The sequence below is a fragment of the Lagopus leucura genome, unplaced genomic scaffold (genome assembly GCF_019238085.1).
Source record: "Lagopus leucura isolate 7727_CA_CO unplaced genomic scaffold, USGS_WTPT01 Super-Scaffold_100008, whole genome shotgun sequence".
Taxonomy (NCBI): Eukaryota; Metazoa; Chordata; class Aves; order Galliformes; family Phasianidae; genus Lagopus; species Lagopus leucura.
Genome location: NW_024962265.1, coordinates 1,059,216 through 1,084,552, shown reverse-complemented (window position 1 = coordinate 1,084,552; position 25,337 = coordinate 1,059,216). Strand labels below are relative to the sequence as shown.

The window sequence follows — 25,337 nt, the reverse complement described above, 5'->3', positions numbered from 1 at the left end:
TCTTTTGCACACACATTTAAGAAATAATTATTTTTTGTGAATGAAGATTCTACATGATAGTAAAGAGTTTGCTTTAATTTTCCCCCTCATACAGCTCACTTGTGAAAGATGCTTCCTCTGTACCCCTCATGGATGTTACTAACTTGTCTACACCTCGAAAGTTCCTCGAAACTTCCCAGTTCAGTACTCCTGGAAGCTCTAGCAGTGAGTATTTCAGTCACTTGTGTTCCTACCTGGCTTATTTTGTAGCACTTCAATTGGTTTTTCAAGAGTAGTAGAGGATGTGTCTTCCCCTCTTCACAGATGTCTGCTAATGGGGGTCCTGAGATAAAAAGATATAAAGAAAATTTGTAAAATACTGTGAAATGAGAGAATGGTAAATCGAGGGGCAGAATTCAATCATATCTGCAGATTTTTTTGGCAAGTAATCCTTACTTAAATTAAATACACTTTGTTTTCTTTGTCTGTTCTTGTGTTGATCATATCTGTGATATCTGGACAAGAGATCAGCAGTCAGTTCAGTTTCCATAGAAGTCTCCTCTATATTTTATGTAGTCAAGCAAGTATATGTAGATATCACAGAAGTATTTTGTTGTGTTGGAGCCAAAAGGTCAAAGCTTTTCCTTGTGGGATCTTTCCAAGTTTGACTAAAGGACTCCCTAGGCACAGGATTAATCTGGTTGTCTTTGTATACCTGATGCAACAGGTACTAAGCAAAATACTCAGATTTATTTATTATTATTTTGTACGAAGCTTTGAAAGCACTGCACAGATGGGGAATTAATCCTTGTATTGTTTCAGTGGATTAATGTGTGGTTGTCCTTGTTCAACAAATGAATAAAATGAAGAATACAGAAGTGACCTACATGTCTGTCCCACTTGCCTCCTTGTCAGTCTTCCTCAAATTGGGATATTTTTTTAGTCTTCTCACCCTTAACCATTTCTTTCCTTATTTTTGTCAGCTTGAGTCTGTTGTTTTGTGCTATACTTGCCTCCAACCTCTCTTCTGTGATCATTCTTCTGCTCATTTTTGTTATGTGGCTGTGTTTCTGTTGAGGTGGCTTGTCTCTCAGGCGGAGGCTGTAATTCTTCCTAGTGGGGGTTTTTGAGATTTGTGATGTGCCAATACAAATTTACAAAGCTGGAAAGAGCAGCTTCATCATGGAACCCTAGGATAAAAAGCATGCAAAAATTCTGAGTGTCACTGTCAGAATTATTGTACTTAACCCATATAAACAGTGAAGCTCAGTTCTTTCCAAAATCACATGATTTGGGGAGATAAAAGAATAAACCACGCACAGCTGTATGCTGTTCCCACCACTGTAAATGTTAACCTACTTTTCATAGAATCACAGAATGGCCTGGGTTGAAGAGGACCACAGTGATCATCCAGTTTCAACCCTTCCACTGTGTCCAGGGTTGCCAATCACCAGGCCAAGGTGCCCAGAGCCACATCCAGCCTGGCCTTGAATGCCTCCAGGGACGGGGCATCCACAACCTCTCTCAGTAACCTGTTCCAGTGCTTCACCACTCTCTGAGTGGAAAAACTTCCTCCTAATATTTAACTTAAATCTCCTGTCATAGTTTAAAACCATTCCCCCTTATCCTATCACTATCCACCTTCACAAGCATCACACCCTTTCTGTTTATACATTCCCTTCAAATAAGGGAAGGCCACAATTAGGTCGCCCCAGAGTCTTCTCCAAGCTAAACAAGTCCAGTTCCCTCAACCTTACTTCATAGCAGAGGTGCTTCAGCCCTCTGATCATCTTAGTAGCCCTCCTCTGGACCTGCTCCAAGAGCTCCATATCCTCCTTGTGCTGGGGGCCCCAGGCCTACTACTTTTGCTGTAAGTGAGTTGTGTAATATCTGCCGTTGCTGATAGTTTTCCATCTAAACCATGAATCCTCCTAGCAAAATAATGATAGTGATAATAAAGAAGAAAAAAGTCTGAAGTTGCAGAGCTGATAGGAATCTCCCATTGTGTTTTATTGATGGGGAATAGACAGCAGGAGATGCGCCTGTTGAAAAATGGAATCCCTATCTTTCATCATCTTTTGTCTTCTTTTTTTTTTTTATTGCTAGTGTAACAACAATCTTAAATCTGCTTTGAAATTATTTTTTTGACATTTTCATCTTTGAAGACTTTCACAGCCCAACCAATTCTCATCTCACCTGCTGAGACTGAGAAAGGGTTCATTAATATCTAGAACTGGGGAGGAAAAATGGAATTAAGCAGACAAAAATAAGAACAGAAGAGTTAATAAGGATGAGAGAGATTGTTTTTTGATTTATGTATTTTAGGCATCTCAGATCTGATGCAGTGTTGATGACATCTCTTGTTCTAAGATTCTCTGATAAAGTTATTTTGTGCAGTGTTTGAGTGGACGCAAAGTGTTTGAGATGGAAGCAAAGATACAAGCAACGGGTAAAAATACAAAGAGATTTCTGAGAAATAGGTTGGTTGTGGGCATAAAACAGCATGGCTGCTTTGACTCCAAACACCTGAAAACAAGGCTTTGATAGCTTCATTCTCAACTGATGTAAATTGTTATACATCATCTGAGGATCTGCCATCAAACCTCTCATTTGTTCAGATCTTTTGCTGTTCATGCTCATTGCACCAGAAAATCTTTCACCTGGCTCCTTGTTTCACTCTATTACACAGTCTTGTGCTGGGCAAGTGTCCTTCAGAATGGGAAAGATAGAGGATATAATAGCAAACGTTTGGTCAGCATGAAGCATGCATATGGTTTTGCTTGAAGCTCACAATGTACTTATGTACTTTTTTTTCCCAGATAATTTTATTTAAAAGTAGTCTTTTCCAGGGCTGCAAAACTATTAGAAATTTAAAACTTATGTGTGTGCATTATGAAAGCTGTTTCTGCCTTTAGTCATTGAGGTTCTTTAGCTTTTTATTGATGAAACGAAGTGGCCATGCGTATTAATATACACCACTATGAAGCACTGACTCATTCAACCTATCTCAGCAAAGAAGATGCCAACATTTTTGAGTCCTTTCTGCATTTGCTTCCCAAAAGAGACGTTACTTTGTGCTGTAGAATCTTTATAAGGAAATTAAAGCAGTTCCTCCTGCACTTTAAAATAAACAGAATCTTTGGTAATGTTCACCTGAGGATTGTAGAAACGGCAGCTCATGGCAGCACTTTCCCTTCGTGCCAGTTCAGAGAAATAAATTCACTTCTAAATTTTATTTTTCTGCGTGAACTTTCTCTGTTCTGAAGCATATTTATGGCAGTTTCTGCCTTGCCAGGCTCTTCCTGGAACTATAAAATGTTCTCACTCAGTACACAGAAATCCTAGGAGATTTCTTTCCTGAAAAACTCATGAAATTGCATCTTAGAAAGCCAACAGAAGGCAACCTGAAGTGGAAACGGTGTTGGTAACATGTACTTATGGATGGGATTTGTAAATTTTATGTAGGTGATATTCTTCTGTGATGGATATTCCTCAGCAACAAGAGAAAAACTTAGCTTCTAGATCCAATCAGTATGGTGGCTTCAAAGATTAAATGTGTGGTTACTGCTCAAGAGTGCAAGTCCCTCTGTGTAGGTGGAAGCATGGGGAGACCTGTGAAATACCCTGAGGAATCCTGGAGCTTTAAGGTCCAGTTTTAAAGGTGCTCTAAAAATACCATTCTGACATTCTCTGTTTGGTGTCACAGTTGCTTCCACCTTAAGCATGCTCAATAAATAAATAAAAGTGTTTTTTCTTTATTAATATCACTTGGGGATTTGACACCAGCGGGGTGATTTTTTTTCTCAAGCATTCACACTAAAAGTTAAATACTCTTGCTAAACCTGGCTTGTCCTGTGAGCTGTTTTGCATTTGCACAGGTCCAATTGAGGACTTAATCAGAAGGTGGTGGAACCCAGCAGTGAGTCTGTATTTTTTTTCCTGCTGTCATTATAGTGCAGTGTGAAAAGCACAGTTTGTCTTGATTGTTTCAGGGTAAATTTTTGTGCCTACTTACTTAAGGAGGAAGGCTGTTCTTGCAGTTTAAGACTGTTTTGCCACTGCACAACAAACATGAAAGCCTGTGAAGTAACTTTTAATGTGCTGTTTTGCAGGGCTGTGCTTTCTCACTGATCTTCACCAATGGTTCACATTCTGGCTTGATGCTGAGCACTGACACGTAATGCATGTGTGTTTAGAGGAGGAAAGGGAAAATGGAGAGAGCTTTAGATCCACGTGGTGAAATCCAAAAGGAATACTTGTCTCCCTTCTTGAAGAATTTGATTAGTTTTTTTTTTTTGGAACTTGGAAACAGTGCGTGGGGTGGATTTTCAGAGTGGCTCATGGGGTTGCTTGGTGCAGTTTTCTTAAATGAGGTTACAGTAGGTTTGAGAGAGTGGCCTTGTCAAATTCCAACATCTCTGCTTTTGGAAGACTACTGTCCTAAAAACTGTACGTAGACCTGTATCAGTCACAGTTGGAGATTTGCCTTCAGGCTTTGAGGTTATTGATCTCTTAGGTCTTTTTTCTTTTGGTCTTGGTACTAAGGCAGGTCAGGAAATGATCAAAATCTTTAAGGGACCATTTGTGAAGGAACTGCCCATTTGCTGCCTGTTATCTCCACTTACAGATCAAAAAAAGGATTCAGCACCACAATTAGCAGGTTAAATTTCTTCAGATATCACATGCCTTTGGGAGACTGTGAATTGGCATTATTTTCTCTGAAAGTATCAAAGACACAGAATTTATCATCTGGAAGGACATGAATCATGGAAAATAGTATGTTAAATTTTAGTGGTTGCCCATAAATGTGCACATCTGTAATAAGTAGCAGCAAATTTTGAAGATTCATTGGAATGAAAAACAAGACCCAAGAATCTTTTCTTAGGCCTGTTACACTTAAATGAGTTACCAACATAAGCTTTTCTGGGGATCAGTGATATTGAAATGTCTCTTGCAGCAGATTTCTTGTGAAATGGCAGAACAGCACAGATTAGAGTTTCATCGGTTGGAGCAGATGTTTTTATAGGGTATTGTCAAAGCAGGAAAACTTCTCTCCCTTTCTGTCTGTGAAGGTGATAAATCAATGATGCACATGATTAAACTTTCTGGTGATTTGAACTGGATATGGATTTTGGCTTAGACATGGAGTTGAGTGGTTTTTTCCAATACCCAACTCTCGTCTTGTAAAGCATCTGAAAATGTCTCCGTGCTTCATTAGAGAGGTTGTGGCAAAGGCACTGCTACTTGAAGTTGTTGTTCTCTTTAAGTTGGTTTATATGGGCCTATATACAGAAGTTGATCATTAGGCTGATACAGCAAAATAATACGACAAAGATCTGTTTAAAGTTATAAATTGAAGTTTAAAGGCATCCTTACAGTGGAGATAATAAAGACAGCTGAATCTGGAGCTAGGAATATTGGTTTTTTTTTATGTTATTTTATTCATTATTACACTCTGAAAGGGTGGAGAAGGCTGGCAATGAGTAGAGTCACCCAGGGTCTGGGTCCACTCCTGTTTAACATCTTCATTAGGAATTGTTTGCACCATCAGTAAATTTATTGATGACCCAAGGTGCCTTCAGCCTCATCCAAGCTGGAACTCTGTGAAATGTAGTTCTTGTTGTTACTGAAAACATCCTGTGGGGTTGTTATTTGGTGTTTCTGTATTATTTTGTGAATGAAGGAAAGGTTCAGGCTGGGCGTTACGAAGAATTTGTTCTCAGGAGTGGTGAGATACTGGCACAGGTTGCTCAGGGAGGTGGTGGAGTCTCAGCAGGTGTTCAAGAAAAGGGTGGGTGTAGTACTTAGAGACATGGTCTAGTGTGCAGTAATGGTGGTGGGTGGATGATTGGACTAAATGAGCTTAGTGTTCTTTTCCAACCTTAATGAAGCTGTGATTCAAAGTTGTGTTTAATTAAAATTACTTTTTCCCTTCTTTTTATTAAAAAAAAAAAAGATGGTAACCAAATATAAACAGCAGTCCCACAATACAGATTAATTAATAAAGGCAAGCATTGAAGGAATGATGTAATTGTTCATGGGTTCTCTGCATGAAGCAGGTGCTTATGGCATGAACTAAAATGTTAGCTCTGTAAAGAGAGAGCATGCATTATACAGATGCAGTTTAGGTAGAATCTGGTGCATGTTGAAACCAAGGAAGTCTTATGCTTTTGTCCACATCCATGCAAATGCCAGAATTATTCATAATCACAGTTTAAGAATAAATATAGATGGAGCTTGCAGAGGCTCTCTGTGGATATCATCTTTCACCCATGGAGCTCCTCAGCCCCCAGGAAGTAATATATGTTTTAAAGGTGAACTTTGCAAATGTTGGTTTGCTTTCATGCTTTTTTTGAAGAGGTGAGGGACTGATTTGTGGCCCAGAGCTTTGTGGTCCAATAACCCCTTGATGACATTAAATTGTAGAAGGGGATGTTTGAGGTAGGGAAGACACAAGAAAGGGACATCTTCAGTATCCCAGGGTTGGGATCTTGTCGGATCTTGTAGATAAATGGGCCCCCCAGGCTACCCAGAATATCTCTTTGATAGGCAGAATGTGCAGGAAACAAAATTTCTACTGTTTTATCAAAAGATAAGATCTAACAGAATGTATATACTGGTGTGTTGCTACTAGGTATTGAAGTGTGCTGCTATTTGTAAGAGATGTAAATCATTGTCCTGAGTATAAAAGTGTGTTTCAAAATTGGTTTGCTCTTTTTGAAAATGGAAGGGTGTTCATGTGATGGCAGAATTCTCAGAAAGATTGCTGCCTTCATTCCTCTTAAATGTTGTCCTCGCATTTGGATGTAGCAGTGCTTCCTCTCTCTCATTTTCATTGTGTGATATTAAGAGTAATTTACAGCCCCCCTTACAAAGGTGCTGTGGTGTAATGGCGAGGACCTGCCTGAAAGGTTGTTTAGGCTCTGAATGCTGTGCACTGAACTCGGAGCAACAAGATTTTCATTTTTACTTTTAAACAGTATGTGAAAACCTTTTCTCCTCCAGCATTTCCAATGTCTTTTCCACAGCTATTGTTCCAGGGAGCTCATTTTCTTTGTGCCTGGCACGCTGTGGTTTTTAAAGAACAACAAGTAGCAAACAAAACAAGTGGACCACGTACACAGTGCACAAAGTGCTTTGCAGCCTCATGGGTTGAAAGGTGTGTGAGAGATGAGAGCTTTGAGTGGAAATGCGTGCCTCAGGTTTTTCCCAGAGGTTTTCTCCAAGAAGGCAACACAGCCAGAAGCCCAGCTGAAGTGTCTTGATACCAATGCACACAGCACAAAAAATAAAGAGGAACTGGAATCAGAGGTGCAGTTGGAAAACTACAGTCTTACTGCTATCACAGAAACATGGTGGGATGATTCACGTAACTGGAATATCATGATAAAGGGCTCTCAGCTTTATAGAAGGAATAGGTGAGGCAGGAGGGCTGGTGGAGTTGTCCTCTGTATTAAAAAGTGGATAATCTGTGAGGAGCTGTGCCTGAGCAGCTCATGAAAAGGTCGAGAGCTTGTGGGTTAAAACTGGACCAGACTAATAAGGGGTATCAGGTGGTTGGAGTCTACTACAAGCGAACTGATAAAGGGGAACCTGCTGAATGGTCCTTCTTGCATCATCTGCAAGAGATGTCCTTTGTGTAGGGTCTCATCCTGGTGGGGGATTTCAACCACCTGGATATCTGCAGGGAAAACAGCATGGTGAGCTGCAAGAAGTCCGGGAGACTCCTGGTGTCCATGAATGACAGCTTCCTGGTTCAGGTCTTGGACACATCCACCAGAGGTGACGTGTTGCTGGACCTAATGTTCAGCAATGCAGAAGGGATCATAAAAGAGGCTAAGATTGGAGGCAGTCTGGGCTGCAGTGACCATGCCCTCCTTGGTGGCTTGGCCTGGCCTGGGAAGAATATAGGGATGCAGTTGGAAGTGAACTTGGCAAGGAAGGTGAAAAAGAAACAAAAAAACAAGAAGGGATTCTTTAGGTACATTGGCAGACAAGGCAGTCAAAGGAGAGCATTCCTCCTCTGATGAATGACAGTGGAGAGCTAACATCCTTAGACATGGAGAAGGCTGAGGTACTTAATGAGTTCTTTGCCTCGGTGTTCACAGCTAGTCAGCCTTCTCATACCTCTTCTGTTCTAGAGCTTCTAAGCAGGGAAGAAAATCCCTCCCAGCATAAGAGCAGAGCAAGTCCCCAACCATCTCATGAAGCTGGATGCTTTCAAATCTATGGGGCCAGATGATATGCATCCCAGGATTCTGAAAGAAATGGCTGATGTGGTTGCTGAGCTGCCCTCTATTGTATTTGAAAAATCATGGCTGTCAGGCAAAGTCCCTGGTGACTGGAAAGAGAGAAATATCACTCCTGTATTCAAGTAAGGGAGAAAGGAAAACCTGGGGGAAAGGAAGAAAGGAAAACCTGGGGAACAATAGGCTGGTGATCCTCACCTTTGTCCTTGGGAGGATCATGGAGCATATCCTCCTGGAAGAGATGTTAAGGCACATGAGAGATGAGCAGGTGATCTGAGACAGCCAGAGGATTGTTGTCAACAGCTCAGTGTCCAGATGGAAGCTGGTCATGAGAGGGTCTGTTCTGGTAGCAGTACTCTTCAGCATTTTAATCAGTGGCATAGCTAGTGGGATTGAGCATACTCTCAGCAAGTTTGCTGATGCCACCAAGGTGAATGGTGCAGTTGATACAATAGAAGAGAGGGATGCCAGCCAGAGGGACCTGGACATGCTCAAAAAGTATGCGCGTGAGAATCTAATGAGGTTTAAGAAGGTGTTGCACTTGGGTTGGGACAGTCTTAGATATGAGTACAGACAGGGAGAAGAACTCCTTGAAAGCAACCCTGTGGAGAAGGACTTGGGTGTCCTGAGGGATAAAAAACTGGACAAGAGCCAACAGCGTGGTCTCGCAGCCCAGAAGGCCAACTGTATCCTGGGCTCCATCAGCAGAGAGGTAGCAGCAGGATGAGGCAGGTGATTGTCCCCATCTACTCTGCCCTTGTAATGCCCCTGTGGTACTGCATCCAGGTCTGACACACCCAGTACAGGAAGGATGTAGAACTGCTGGTGCAGGTCCAGAGAAGGGTGATGATCAGAGACCTGGAGCACCTCTCCTATGAAGAAAGGCTGAGGGAGTTGGGCTTGTTCAGCTTGGAGAAGAGGAGGCTCTGGGGAGACCTCCTTGTGGCCTTCCAATAACTTAAGGGAGCTTATATGCAGGGGAGGGACTGAATTTTTCCATGGCCTCATAGCGATAGAACAAGGGGGAATGGCTTTAAAGTATAAGAGGGTAGATTTAGGTTAGATGTTAGGAGGAAATTATTTACTCAGAGTGCCCAGGGAAGTTGTGGATGATCTGTCGCTGAAGGTGTTCAAGGCCAGGCTGGATGGGGTCCTGAGCAGCCTGATCCAGTGGTTGGCAACCCTGCCCCCATGGCCAGGGGGTTGAAACTAGCTGATCTTCAAGGTCCCCTCCAACTTAAGCCGTGTTTCTGTGATACCTTACAATTAGTATTATGGTTTATGTGCATTCAGAATGTCTCCTTTATTATCACTGCATTTTTATTTAATAAGCGTATTCTGAGTGCTTATGGGTTTGTTGAATCTACCCCCTTAAATTGCAAAATTACAAGTTTAATTAGACTTTAATTGCAAGAAGCATACACACAAGAGGAGAAGAAAGCACTCTGTGATCTCACAGACACTCTGCCTCCTATGTTGATTATTCAAAACTTGATGTCATTCTCTATCACAGTGTACAAGGATCTTATAGAGTACTTACTCCATCTTACTGAGCAGTATTGCTGGTTTCCACGTTGAAATACAAGAGTAAGCAGCAAGTCTGATATGAGCTCAAAGTGCTGTTGTTGGGAGTACAGGACAGAAAAGCCCACTGTGCTGTGGAGGTTGGTGTCAGCTGGCACTGAAATAAGCGTTATCCATTTGTAGTGGTGCAATTTGTAAAGCAGTACCATACAGGCTCTTTGGGACTTTTTTTTTTTTGCTTTTGTGCTAACTTGGACAGAGCTTGTGCTCTCCTGGGAGTGTTCATCACAGAATGGCCTGGGTTGAAAAGGACCACAATGATCATCTAGTTTCAACCCCCTGTAGGGTCGCCAACCACCAGAGCAGGCTGCACAGAGCCACATCCAGCTTGAATGCCTCCAGGGATGGGGCATCCACAACCTCCTTGGGCATTATTTTCCAGTGTGTCACCACTGTCTGTATGAAAAACTTCCCCCTAATATCTAACCTAAACCACCCCCTGTATCAGTTTAAGACCATTCCCCCTTGTCCTATCACTATCCACCCTTGTAAGCAGCGGTTCCCCCTCCTGTTTATAAGCTCCCTTCAAGTCCTGGAAAGCCGAGTGTTGTAGCTTTGGCCAGTGACAGGGCTGCACACTGCTTGTCACATGCCACTTTGCATTTCTGCCATGTCATTTCAATTGTACCGGTGGATCTTTTGATATTTATTCAGGTTTTTGGATAAGCAGTTGAGTAGTAGATACCATGGGAGTCATCTGTCACCCAACAGCTCTCTGACAGGACTTCAGCAACAGTAAGATGAAACTGCCATTCTGGCTTAATTCCTATATGAGGAGCCAGTATGGTGGATGGCACTGCTCAGGTGGCATTTGTCCATGCACTATCCCTGTTAACAAGGAGTTAGTTCAGTTTGCCTTCCAGACACTTATTTGCCATGGATTGCCTCAATATGTTTATTAAGTCCTTCACTCAGTCTTCAGCAGAGACATCCTTTTGTTGTTCCTGGGCATTATCTGTAAATTAAGAAATGTTGATTAATGAACGTACTTAGAACAAGCACGGTACCTCTTGCTTTTCTCCTTTTGTCGCTTAGCAACAGAATTTCTCCCAGTGCTGTCCCTGTCACTTCAGGAGGACCGTATCTATGATATCCTCTCTAATTCTTTTAGTTTTTCCTTTCAGGAAGCCTTGCTAAAAGATTTGGGTAACTTCATCAACCTCTTGACAGACATAATAAAGCAGAATGGGATAACATCAAACGATAATTCACTTCGACAGTGTAAACTTTGCCGAATTTATCAGGAGTCTGTTAAGCTTGATAGTGTTTATAATGAAAATTCCTCTCCTGTGAAAAATATCATGAAGAAAAACAGCTGGGTTGGAAATGTAGTTTTTAGCTCCTTGAAACTCGTTCAGGGGATTCATAGTGATAGAACACCTCCTCGTTTATGCATATGTTAATTGCACCAGGCTTCCTCTGCTTCATAACTAATACATAACACCATAAGCTTTATTTCTAAATCAGTCAAATGTGCAATGGTGTGTTTATGTATAGATACATAACGTTTCCTCCAAGTGAGCTAAAACTTCCATTGCCCTCTCCCACCCAACTAAAATCTGAGTGCTGATGTTTCCTTGTTTATTCCTCGAGAGTTCTCTGATGGCACCGTGCAGAAAAAGCATTTAAACTTCGTTGCCAAGTGTTGTTTCTAGTAGTTTAAATCTTGGATTATGCCTTCTTAAATATATTCCAGTGCGAGAAACAAGCCTTCTGGAAATTAAAGAAGATATGGAACTGGATCCAGAGGAGAACAGCACTGTCTTCATGGGCATACTCATCAAAGGGCTGGCCAAGCTGAAAAAAATCCCTGAAACAGTGAAAGCCATCCAGGATCGCCTAGAACAAGAACTGAAGCAGATTGTTAAGCGTTCCACGACTCAGGTGGCAGACAATGATTACCAGAGGGGGGAAAATATTTCCCAGGAAAATCAGCCTAGGTAAGGATATTTCAAGCACTGAAATGTGATTGCTGCAAAAAAGATGTCTGGAGAAGGAATGCCAATGTTTGTTTGGCTTTTTTTTTCCTTGCAGTAGGAGAGATATTAAATAGTAATTTTTTTGAGAAATGTCTGTGTCTCTCCGAAGGGCTGAAGTACCTTCAGCACCTAAAAGGCTTGGGAATTTAGGAAATGTGTTCAAAAAGGGGGAAATACTGTTGCTTTTCAGCTAAGTTTGTGGGAAAAGGAGATGCTTCCTTCTGTGGTTGTTCACAGAAGAGTCTTCTGGCTAAATTTCCAGTACTCGCAGGGAGCTTATAAGCAGAAAAGGGGTAAGATTTTACACTGCCTAATATTGATAGGACAAGGAGGAATGGCTTTAAACTTAAACAGTGAAAGTTTAGAATAGATATTAGGAATAAATTCCTTGTTGAGAGGGTGATGAGGCACTGAAACAGGCTGCTTGGAGAAGCTGTGGATGCCATATCCCTGAAGGCATTCAGAGCCAGGTTGGCTGGGGCCCTGGGCAACCTGATGTGGCAGTAGACAATCCTGCTCATGACAGGGGACTGGAACTCAGTCGTCTTTCAAGTCCTTTCCAACCTAAGCCATTCTGTGATTCTATAAGCATGTTTGAAATCCAGATTTGAAGGTAGAAGCTCTGCAGAATTACTTAACTAGTAAAAGGTACATGATGTTAAGCACTTGGTTATTTATTTTTTTTTTAACCTAAACCTTTCATTTTAAGCAGCTTTACAATAGATTGAATCGTAATGCTGTCTCAGATTGCTGGTATGTATGGTATAAAGAACACTTGGTGCTGAAACAAATATTATGTTCTTGTGTTGCACTTGGGAAGAGAAGATTCGACTCAGTTGCTCATTTCAAGTGCAGTAGATTCTAATTAAGGTGATGCAGGTGCAAAGCTTTGTAATCATAGATGGAACTAATTATATCAATAAATATATGGCCAAAAATCTATTTGTTTTTCAGTTCCATTAGTTGCAAAGTGTGAAAGCCCACTGAGAAATACATTTCTGCTGTTCTTCATGATTTGCTAGAACAGGACATCTTAAGGGCTAGCTATTGCTTGTAGCTGAATTCTTAATTTGTGATACTGCTCATTGCAATGATCACCACCAGAAGAAATTAATATTGGAGAAGAAATCTGAAAACAAAAATTTGTCTTCATTGTACATAATATTTATTGTGGAAATAGTTCTTGAGGAAAAATTTGGTAAAGAATTATTTTCCAATTCCTCTCATTATTTTAAAGTAGAATCATAGAATCACTACAGTTGGAAAAGACCACTAAGATCATCTACCAACCATTGACCCATCACCACTGAGCCACTAGCCATCTTCCACAGTGCCACATCTAACCTTTTTTTAATGGTGGATGGTGACTCCACCACTTCCCTGGGTAGCCTGTTCCAAATGCCATTGCTGTGGAAACAATTACGCTGTGAAGAATTAGAATTAGAGTTGTGGTATTGATATCTCGATTAAATATATAATTATATTATATAATAATATATTATATATTAATATATAAATTTATATATATAAAAATTATATATTAAATTATATATAGGGTTGAAAAGCAGTGCTTTTGTTGTTGATGCAAAGATGGAACTTAACATATTCTCAATTCTTGTTTTGAGAGGTTACATGGCTCTTGGATGCCATTTGAAATTGATGAAGTTGGGTTGGATCATACTTCAATGATGTTAAGGAGCCCAGAGGCCTGGGTGAGATACCAAAAACTTCAGTGGATTTTGGCATCTGATTAATAGCAGTTTGTGATCCCTTAGGATGCCTATATTGTAAAGCTTTGGAAAGTGTCTTGAATTCCTGTTGAGTAAGGAGACAATTAGAACTGATTCTAAACCAAAATTACATGGGAAGTTTACAGCAAGCAGGTAAATTCATTTATACTGAAAAGGATAAATTATAGTATAGAAAGATATACCATCCCGTAAATTAGCTACAGTTTCAAATCAAAATGAAGTGACTTTTTCCTGGTGTCAAGAAGAAAACAAAGCCAGGACGACAAGGTCCTCCTATTTCAAGAGAGCTCTGTAAGACTCCAAATTTGAGAATAATTCAGAGCCTGAAACTGCTTAACTGTTCATTAGCCAGTCAGCCTCAATGACTATTTGACCTTAATAGATGTTAATAGATGTTAGGATTTTAGGATGTTAGGATGATAATAAAATGTTTTTCAATTCACCTTAGCACAAGTCGCACGTGAATGCCTTTCAGAGCTCAGTGCCTGTATTCAGGTACTGTGCTGTGTATGATGTCCATACAAAACTCTCAATTCTGGCAAATAAAATGACTAATGAGATGGCAGGGAGGAGGGAAGGGCAGAGTAGGGGCTGAGGCTTTATGCTGAGCATTCTGTTGGACAGTTCCCTTCTGCTTGTTAGGTACGTACAGACCGAACGATATGCATCACTGTATGCATCTTCATCATTGTGTCGACTCTCTGAGGTTGGCTCACTTCTTTTCTTTACGAAAAAGATGACGTTGGATGCCATTTGATGAATGTGTCTGTGGAGATTCTGGTGTAATTCTTTTAGGGAATCACCAGGAAAATAATATAAAGCCCCCTCATTGTACAAGAGAGAACTAATCTCTGGAAAAGGCTTCCAGAGTCCAAAGACATCAGACAGTGTTCTTGCATTCTTTTTCTTTTTCTTTTTTTTTTTGACTACCTTTTGTGTGGCCAACTTGTACATTTGTATATGAAAACCATTATGAATTGCATCCAATTTTTTTTTTTTTTTTTTTAAGATCAAGACTGTTATTTTTGTCAAAGCAACTAGGGCCCAAAGAGTGCCATCTCTTACTTATCTCCCAGTGTGCTCTTTGTGGAGCCAGCATGCATTGGGCTCCTGGCTCAGATCTTCAGAGTTTCCTGAATTCTTTTTCAGACAGGGCAGACCCCGTCTGCTTCCTAGGAGCAAGCCTTGGCTGTGCTATAAAAGGTGTTGGCACTGGGCTTGTTAGTGAATATACACACAAGTGCAAGCAGCAGTTCTAGTATTTATACTGTGCGACCCATTCTGTCGTGGATATCCTATCACTGTCTCTTGCATTGAGCACTTCTCTCCTTGGTAAGCAGTTTGGCTGCTTGGAGAGTTGGTGTGAAATTGCAAGGACCTTTGTGCAGTGGCAGCAGGATATTTATTTATTTATTTATTTTTACCAATGTGCTCATGAAAGGAATTTTGCACGGCTCTGTGACAGCCGATGTTTAGATTTTCTGGATTCAGTGATGGTGTGCACCTGATTTAGTATGGATCTAACTAGACAACATGTTTGGCTCTACTTTTCTATGAACATTAACTCTTTACTCATGTGTATTTGCCCCATAAATTGTGAATGATGTGGATATTTTAAAATGTGGTAAAGGGCATTAGCAGTTTCCTAGCAGTTTCTTGTCCCTGCTAGAAGATCATTTGGAAAGTTATAAACTTACATTTTTGTCTAGGTAAGTTCTATAACATTTATAGACGTCTGTACTTGGAATGAGTTTATGGAATAAGTGCTTAAATTTGCCATTGATTTATCTGATTGCTCATTAGAGCACAGTACCTCCATGTTTAGAAACATGTATTGATTGTGGAGGGTGAGACTCAGTGGAGTCCATGTTAGCATTGCTATGTCTTCATGAACTTCTGGGTCTCAGTTACTCAAGGCTGCTGACTTGAGAAATAATCTGGACACACACGGCCAGATTTCTGGAACAGGAGTTTGGTAGGGGCACATTGCTTTAGCTTTATTTATACTTGAAGATCCAGCCCAGAAGGAAGAGGTGTATTGCCAGTTTTGTTCTTAAATCCCATTGATGGAACTCAGTGCATTTTTCCTGTAATCTATTTCTGGCCTTTTATTTCAAGTAAGTATAGAAATTATATACATGCCAACACTCTGACCTGGCAGAGAACATCGTTGCTGCTAAAATGCCTGAATTGTCATTAGCGACCTTGCTCAGGTGCCAGCAGTCACTTTGCATCAATTTGTTCTCCGTTATTGCCCAGACAATAGGAGTTGCTTCCGGGTCTGTGTCACTGTCTCTCAACATACTTAGCATATTTCTCGATGAAGGGGTTATGAGATTGCTTTGACAAATTGCCTAAGCCACTCTTCTGTCATTGTCTGTATGTGTTCTGTTTAGGTCGCTCGGTGCTGCAACCCCGTGTGCATAAAATCTAGGCCATATCATTTTATGCTGTTTTGTCTTATTGGCTGGCTGACACGGCTTGTGTCTGTCTCCTTTAGGTCACCTTGTTTCAAAAATGACTTGGTGGTTTTAGAAGACTTTCAGAGAAAGGAAAATTAAGATAAGAGGTGCTGGCTAATTTGAAAGCAGGGAGAAGTGGAAAAATGATTTTTGGTTGAGAATGGAGAATGTAACGTTGTGTTAGTGATGCTGAATAACATGGGTGGGGAAGCTTTCATTTCTGCTGGTCTGTACTAGGAGAACTGGAAGATAGGAAAACCAAACAACTGTTCAATATAATCCTATTTTAGCAGTGGCTTTGTAAACAAGTTGATAATGTGAGATCAAGCTCACTTAGAATCAAGAGAAATGAATTTGTCAAAAATCCAGCTAGTTTCATTCTGCAAAATTGTGCTTTCCTGGGGCAACAATGAGGTATGTGGATAATTAAATTTTCATTAGCAGTGGGATGTTAGCAGAGCTTGGGCTTGCATTGCTAAATTTTCTTAGTGGCAAAGAATTAATGTGATCCCATAAGGCCATCTTGTTGGCATGTCAGTCAGTGACACGTCAGTTCCTCGAGAAGGAAATTCTTTTTCTTTCCAAAGTCTCCTGCAGTTCTTTTAGCTGAGCAGCCACCTGCCCTAGCTGCCCCTTTAGCTATCTCTGTTACTTCCTGTGGGAGGTTGTAGTGAGCTGGGGGTCGGCCTCTTCTGTCGTGTCATTAGTGATAGGACCTGGGGGAATGGTTTCAAGCTACGGCAGGGGAGATTCAGGCTGGACATGAGGAAGTATTACTTTTCAGAAAGGGTGGTCAGGCACTGGAATGGACTGCCCAGGGAGGTGGTGGAATCACCGACCCTGGGGGTGTTCAAGGAAAGACTGGATGTTGTGTTGAGGGACATGGTTTAGTGGGAGCTATTGGGAATAGGTGAACGGTTGGACTGGATGATCTTTTAGGTCTTTTCCAACCTTAGTGATTCTATGATTCTATGATTCTAAGTTGTGTGCATCTTGTAGGGGCTTCAGTAGCAACAGTCACCTCTCCCGTGTCCTGTAATACGCTGGACCAGGTACTTGCTTAAATAATGCAGGTGGTTTTCAGGCAGCCTTGGCTGCATGTTCCCCTGTCTTCTTCACTGATAACACTGGTGATAGACAAGGGAGGACAGAGAAGGCTGGAGCTGTGTAGGTCATTCCACAGGAGCAACTTCTCTGTTTAGCTTCAACAGGATAGTTATTAAGATTTAAACAAAACCTATATGGAAGAGAATGGCTTCCACGCTAGATTTTCCTTTATCATTTGTGTACATCTTTTATGCTTCTCTATATCCCCTGATGGTGTCTTATATGAATACGTAAGGGCTTATTAAAAATAATAAAAATAGTAGTATGTTCTCTCTCAGTGCTTTCTCTTCAGGGATTTCTTACTTTTCTTAAAAGAAGGAAATAGATATTGACACCAGTTTCTTTTGGATTGCTTCAACGTGTGTCTTAGTTCTACAGTCACTTAAGGTGTGGCACTGTTAATTAACCTCCCTGTGTATCTTGTATGTACAGTGATAACTAATGATTAACATGAATATATTCTGGACCACTTGAAATGTTCAGCTGTTCCTTGCTGCACCCTCCTGGACTTATCCAATAGCTCTTGCAGTTGAATCAAGGTGTTTTCTGCTTAACCATTGGGCTGTGTGGGCAGATGGGGATGGTCCACGTGAGAACTCTGATAGACTGCTGTATAATACTATACATGTTTATGTCAAATGATCATGGATGCATGACACGTAATGAGCTTATGCACCTTCTGTGTCTATTCATTTATTTATTTATTTTAACTACTGTTATTCTAAATAATAGCTAACCTCTGTCCTTGGTAAAATCGAAGTATAAGCTGAGATGAGTGGTTTTAGCCACAGCATCACGCTGGGCTATTCTTGCAAATGGACAACAGCTTTTCTGTTTCTCCAGTTAACTATCTAGCTTCTGGCTTAAAACAGCTGATGTAGCAGGAGGTATGCACCCTTGAACTGAAGAGGCCAAGGCATGAAAGCACACCTTGTAGGTGGCTGTTAACAGAATGCTGCAATGTGATGGTTAATGAGTGGAGGGAGCTCTGCTTTTCCTGCAGCCCTTCTGTCCTTCTGATGGGGAGACACAGCAAGTGTGCGTTAATTCCTAGCTGCTTCAGTTAAATGGGATGGAGCCTGTCTGTCAGAGATCACTAGCACCTAACATATGGATTTGGGAAGTGTTAACATCACATTTTGTTGGGATTAAGTGTGGACTTGAATTGCTCATTAAAAAGTAGTGAAATTATCCATGTCTTCCTTTTACTAGATAATATGATCAAAGGTGATTCTTTGTCACAGAATATTTAGGACTTTGCAGATGTGCATTAATTACAGTAATTGGGTTGTAGAGAAGCTATAGGAACAGGTCATGTGTTGAGGTTGTAGCTGTAGCTCCTTTACACTTAGTAATAAAATCTTTATAACTTAAGCAGCTGATGAGCTGTTGTGTTTCACGTTTCATGTTGTTTAATCTGTTTTGATCTTTCGTGTTTAAAACATTCTGTGCTGCTCATTTCATAATTTAAAATGAGTATCTTACGTTCTGTTTGTGTGTGTAAGTAAATGCTTCTTGAACTGACACTCCTCCTCTCTTCTGGAGAAAAAGCAGGTTGTCTATCTGGAACCTTAAAATGATCTATAATGTCTCAGCATTGAAGTGTTCTGACGTTAGGAATGCATTTGTCTTTCCTGCACCCCAGGCAGAGCACGTTAGAGATGAGCAGCCTGAATATAGAGGAGAGTGCAAAAAGGAAGTTGGTAGAAAGCAAGGAGGTATGAAACTTGATCTGGTCCCCTAGAGGCCACTGAGATTGATGCTGCGTTGTGGATTGCCTGGTTGTCACAAAACTGGATCTGAAGTAAAAATCTTCTGATTCCTGCCCATTGCCCTGATGCGTTGCCTTACAGTATGGTTACAGGGTTACAGTGAATTCTGAAAACTGAGTGGAGGTTGTCTTGGTCCTTTGCAGGTTGCTGCTGGAGCTGCTGGAGCTTCTTTTTGACAAATTCAACGCTGTGGCTGCTGCACACTCCATAGTCCTTGGACATCTTCAGCAGACGGTGGCCTCTCCTTGCAGCCAGTACGATGGTGATATCAAGCTCTACGACATGGTTGATGTGTGGGTGAAGATCCAAGATGTTTTGCAGGTAAGAGTCCTTCAGATGGGTACAGTTTCAGCTTGTAGCAGCTCTTTAAGCCAGAATACCACAGAAAACAGTTCTATTATGCTCAAGGGACAGCCTCACTGGAAGTTGTCTTTTGGCGAGTGGATGCATTTCTAGCAGGCGTCTAGATTCCAAAGAGCTTAAATACCAGCAAGACAGAAAGTATGGATTCACCCTTATACTGGGAGAAGTTGATTCCTTTTGTCGACTGAGTGATTTAGCAGAAGCTTTCAAACAGTGACACTTTTGTTCCATGTTCCCGTGCCATGCCTGCTTTATAAAGTGTCACTGCTCTAATCGCTTGTCTTGCCTTGTCATTATGCCTTGGTTGTAGTCAGCTGAGACAGTAGCTGCCAGCATGTTTTCAGGGAAGCCTTATTTGATTCCTATTCTAAACCATAGCGTGCTGAAGCTGAACCTTGCTTAGATTTTGGTACCACACCTATCACCATAGCATCTGAGCAGCGGAGCTGTCTGTCACACATCTTTTCTCTCATTCTTGATGTGAAGTTAAGACATGCTTAGCAGATTTTCCTTTTTTTTTTTTTCCCCACTTTTTGAATTTTGAATTGTCTTCACATATAGGAGTGTACAACTCACCCATTGTTTGCTAGAGGAGGTCAAAGAAATAAACCTGGTGTTGTTTATGAGATTTATGTTGGTCATTTCACCTCTGTCCTGTTCCTAAAAAATACTGTCTCCAACACTTAACACACATTTTCATTGTAGGGCACCGGTCTATTCCTGTTTCTCTAAAAACTTATTTGACTATGTGTGTGGGAACTGCTGACTAATGGCCTGAACCACTGATTGAGCACTTGGGGAAAGGACCTGGTCAGCCCTGGGAGCACAGGTGAAGGCAATTCACCTGTGCAGCTGGAAGGGGTGGAGCATGGCTGCACTTCTCTTGGACCTCATTTAAGGGCTGACTGCCACTGGGGAAGGTTCTCTTTCTGGAGATCCTTCCTTGGTGAAGCTTTCCCCTGCAAACCTAGGATCTTCTGATATGGGTGAGCAATCTTCTTCCTTCATAGCACCTCTATTGTGTCAGTCCTTTTGTCATCACACCTTTGTTGTAATGCCTTTCCCATTGTATTGATCTGATTGCTACACTGTAGAATGATGCACGTAGGATTTTTACTTGCACAGATATGGCCAACTGTATGCATGCTGTGATTTCAGGCACTTCTTGGACTTTTTAATCACACCCACTGTCTTCTTATCCACTTACATGTCTTTGTAAAGGATTTTTACCTTCCTTCATTATTCTTGGAAAAACTTGATTGGGAATATCCAGACAGAGGGTAATAATAGATTTTTCTAGATGAAAGAGTGTCACAAAGTTGGAGCTATCTGGCCCCATCAAAGTAAAGAGTTAGGCTTCAGGGCATAAGGAAAGGGTTTGGCAGTGAGTATCTCCAGCCATCTTATTGTCATACACAAGGTTGAGAAATCCTATAAGAGCTTTGAATTCTGCAGACTTTGCTGTAGCAGGACAAGACCTGGGACTAAAAATCCTCCAAGATTTTATCTTTAGTGAAGCAGACTGACAAGGCTGGTAATTCCCTCTTATCAGTGAGGGCTTGTGATGGTTTCATTCCTCATGAGTGGTTAAGTCAGGACTGAGTTATGCTGGCTATTACAAAATAACATTGATAAAACTTTTATGTAGAAGCCTATGTAGGTTGCACATAGAGTGAGTGAGCTTTCTTTATTAGGGAGAAAATATGTAACAAAGCTTTCTACAAAAAAAAAAAAAAAAGCCAAGGAAAATGCAGCAGCCCAACTGTAAAGATCTCATTGCTATTGGTGCGACAGCACGAGTGTCAGAAGGTGCCTGAAAAGCTTCTACAGGAGCCACAGGTAGCTTTGCCAATGCACAAAAGCTGCACTTTAAACTCTGTAATCTCTTGCAGCTTTAGGGTAAGAGATGAGCATTGACTGACTTGGTGAGGGGGAAATCTATTTCTCTGTTCAAAACCTCATGGCTTTTTTTTGTGTGTGTGTGTGTGTATGTTCCTAGGAATGGATTTCTTTTACCTTGCAATTTAAAAAAAATCTCTGAGCCCAAGACAAAGTTATTTCATTGCAGTGTTTCCAAGCAGGGGTAATTTTGTAAGGGGAGACCTTACATTTGTGTTAAGGGGGAGCAGAAAACTTTTAAATGCTGTTGGGGGAAGGTGAAAACGTGGAGGAGGTAGGTTAGTGGTGGGGTGCATTGGGGAAACATTATGATCCTGTAGATCATAATGAATGAAACTTATTCATAGTGCTGGAGCAGTGCTACGTGGCTCTGTAATTCACACAGATAATCTCTTCCACACACACATTGTGCATCTCTGCATGTGAAGTATGTTACAGCAAGGTTATCTCTTTATAGCTCTGTACCCAAGTCATAATGTGTGCTCACAGTGGGCTGGAAATTGTCCTTTTTTTTTTTTTTTTTTGTTTAGCTGGATTTCTGAGTGCTGCCTAATAACAGCACAAATCACTGTGGTATAATATTAGCGAGGTGGTTCAAAGTCATGCAATGTTCAGATACTGAGCATGTGGATATATTTTTGACCTTCTCTGTGAATAATAGAAGAATAACACTGAAGTCATCAGGAGAAAGGCAGAATGACCTTTTAGAGCTAGCTGCCAGAGAATAAACAAACAGAAAAATCAGTTTGTCAAAATATTAGAACAGCCTTGTTTGGTAAAACACAGCTTGAAGCTATTTGGACCAGAGCCAGCCTTGCCTGTAGTTGTATTGCCATACCAACAAGAGAGAGGTGTGGAAGTTGTTCCAGTTTTAATGTGCTATTTTATGTATGGAGTTAATTTAGTTCTTCAAAGTGAAAATGGAGTGGATTATAGAATGATAGAATGGCTTGGGTTGAAAAGCACCACAATGATCATCCTGTTTCAACCCCCCTGCTGTGTGCAGGGTCGCCAACCACCAAACCAGGCTGAACAGAGCCACATCCAGCCTGGCCTTGAATGCCTCCAGGGATCCAGGGGCATCCAAAATCTCCTTGGGTAACCTGTTCCAGTGGTCACCACACTCTGTGTGGAAAGCTTCCTCTTAAAAATATCTTTCTGAGGAGTAGGACCGAGTACTTGGTTGGAGAGAGAGCTGTGAGCTGTTAGAACAGCCCTCACAGCTGTACTGGTGTGAATAGTTCCTCCAGGACTGCGCAGCGAAGGAATTCTGAGTGTTCTGCCGCAGTTCAGTGTGTGTATTTGGTATCCTCCCATCTGAAAATATGAAGCGTTGTGTTGTGTGAGAGGCACTGTGATACACCTAGGTTGCTCTGAAAGTAATGCCTCTTATTTATTTCCACGGAAAGTAAAACAGACGCAAATAGCTCTGTAATACTGTTTGAAAGAGCAAATTTTCAGCTGCAAATCACTATCTTACAACAAAGTCACCACTATTAGTTGTATATTTTCACCAGTGGTGAACAAGAACCCTGCATGCCACGTGTGCAGAAATCTGCGCCAGTGGAGGTGACCCACAGTCACCACTGCTGAAATTTATCACCTACTGCCTCACTGAGCAGCATCTACTCTTTGTTCTCCATGTCAGGCATGATTTTTGTCAGACTGCCCCTCTGCTGCTATCTGGAACACAGCAACAAAATGTAATGGAAATACTGGTGGGAAGATTCAACCTCTACTTACATGCCACCAACATCCACTTGTGATGCTGTGGGGCAATATAATAAAATGGGAGGTGTTACTTTTGGAGCAGCCCTTGTACATCCTTGGGCTAAAGGCAGGCGTGCCTTCTGTCCTGTTGTGTTAGAGTCAGGGGGCTGACAGAGGACATGCTATAGCAGCAACTGGTACTTGGTGTGCTGGTTTTTTCTTGCTGTTCTCTGTTGCAGAGAACACTTAACAGCTCATTCACCTTTTTATTTTTTTGGCACTGTCTTTTGATACCAAGATGAGAGAGGAGCATCTGTCCCTGCTGAATAATACCAGCGTTCATTCAGCTTCTTCAGAAATGTCACCTTCCCGTTGACAGGGTGATCATCCTGTCAGCTTTTGTATGAGTGCAGTACCCTGCTGCTGGAGAAAATGCCCACAAAGCGTGACATCTCCATGCATCCTCAGTATCCTGTTATTAGCTTATGCCAGTGCTGTTTGCCTCCAAGGAAGAGATCTTTTCTTTTGTAGTAGTGGTGTTTGTAGTTGACAGTTCTCAGCCTTTTAAGGAGGTGGCCAATCTTTGATTTCTCTCTGCTGCAGAAGAGAAGGAAATTCACATTAGGGCTGTGGGATGCACGTCACATCTTTGCAACACCAGTGGGACAGAATACACACACATTCGGGTAACTGCTGTCCCTGTTTTGTGGTCTTCTGTTTGATGCTGTCAGGTGTTGTCCAAGAACAGTGTTATTTAGCAGCCTATGCATTGCTGAAAACATAAGAAAATTGTGACAGGAGAGATTGAAACCTATCCCCTGCCAACGTGCTGCTGTTCTGTTACTGCAGAGTTGGAAGTACCAGAAACTCTTGAATGATACACCCTTTTCCTTTACATATCATGCTCCTCTGCCCAAAAGGTGCATGGCATTTTCCTACCTGTAATGGGGACAACACATTTCCATGGTTCAAGCAGGGAGACGGAGCAGTTTTGCAGTATGCAGCTAAATCTGGTGGCCAGCAATGTGATGACTTGCTGAAAAGCTGGTCTTCACTTGTAGTTGCCGTGCCATACTTCTGAGGGAATAGCTGCATGGGGATACATTAACAGCAGAAGATATTGCTCCTTTAAACAGGGTAAGGCAGTGAGGTTCAGCAGTTGCTTGATTTACCCTGTTGCATCCTTCTGGAAGAAGTGTAGAGGGGGTTCAACTCCGTGGCAGGCCATGCAGATCTGTCAGCTACGCTGCAATGCCATTTCTTCCACCTCCACATCTGAGGATGCTTCTCTTCCTCTGGCATTGTTGCTCATTTTCCTAGCAGGTATCTAATTTGAGGGTGTTGGTTTGATCAGCTGTTTTCTGCTGGCTGCATGTTCTGCTTGCTCAGGTCCCTGAACTATGTCAGTGTTGGCATAGGGGAGGAGAGAGAAGCAAAGAAGGGAAGCAAAGGGTTGATCCTGGCATCTGCATCTTTCCCTCAGCCAAAGCTGCTATGTGGAGCAGCACCTCAGAGCACTCATGTAAAAACCAGGTGGCTTATTGCTCAACCTCGGTGGATCAGCACAGTCCTGACAACAGTGTAAAAAGCTTACTGGAATGGATGCTGATGCTAAAAGCAGGAGTTCAGGAGTGGTAGCCTGTCGTGAGCCCTGAATCTCTGCAGTAGTGATTTCATTCAGTTGAGAAGTATGTGCTCTGGGATAAGAAATCTCTCTTTGCTGAAGCTTTGCATTTAAAGGATGATTTAACTATTTATGGCATGGTTAATAGTAATAAAGTAAAACTCTTGTATGAGAAGTGTTATTGTCAATATGTCATAAATACTAGTTGAAATGTCAGAGCAATATATGAAATAGCCATTACATCTGGGAAGTTCACCAGGTAATATCTTGGACATACAATAGAATTAATTTTCAGAATGTTGTCTTGGGGAAATTAATGGCTTCATGGTTGTCCTCGAAATAATGTGCCTGACAGTTTTTCTGGTTCCCTTTAAATGGTCTTAAATGTGTGGAACTGATGCCCTCGGACTCCTGCCTGGTTTGTCTCATTAATGCTCGTCTCTCATTTAGCTGAGAGGATGATGGCTGTGAAAGTGATTTTTGTGCAGCTTTTGAAAAATACCGTTTCAATCTTGGGTGCACAAAGGAGGGAGGGAGAGCATTATGCTCTCCAGGATGCTGATATTGAAAATTGGAATTTAAATAATTACAGAGCAGGCAAGTTGGCATGTTTTTTTCCCCATCTCTTATTGGAAGTGAACTCGTAGCATGCATTATTTAGTAAGAAATCAAGCACAGTGAGTGTTACATGACTTTTTTTTTTCTCTGTTAATATTTGCTAGGAGCATGGAAAAACTTTCATTGAAAATGTATGGGCCAGGATGTGTGTCATCTGTTTGAATCCAAGAAGGGACAAGATAGCACTGCAGGAAGGTGTTTCCTTAAACTTTGGTCACACTAAGTATACTTCAGGAGGAA

General features: G+C 41.4%; 1 protein-coding gene across 1 annotated transcript in view; it reads left to right on the top strand.

Moving 5' to 3' along the window:
• EXOC4 (exocyst complex component 4) overlaps positions 1-25,337 on the top strand; it is a 402,172-nt gene that overhangs the window by 47,009 nt on the left and 329,826 nt on the right. Inside the window, exons 5-7 of the mRNA XM_042872752.1 lie at positions 95-204; positions 11,509-11,752; positions 19,027-19,204. Of these exons, the coding sequence (XP_042728686.1) occupies positions 95-204; positions 11,509-11,752; positions 19,027-19,204 (532 nt within the window). The remainder of the gene's footprint in view (positions 1-94; positions 205-11,508; positions 11,753-19,026; positions 19,205-25,337) is intronic.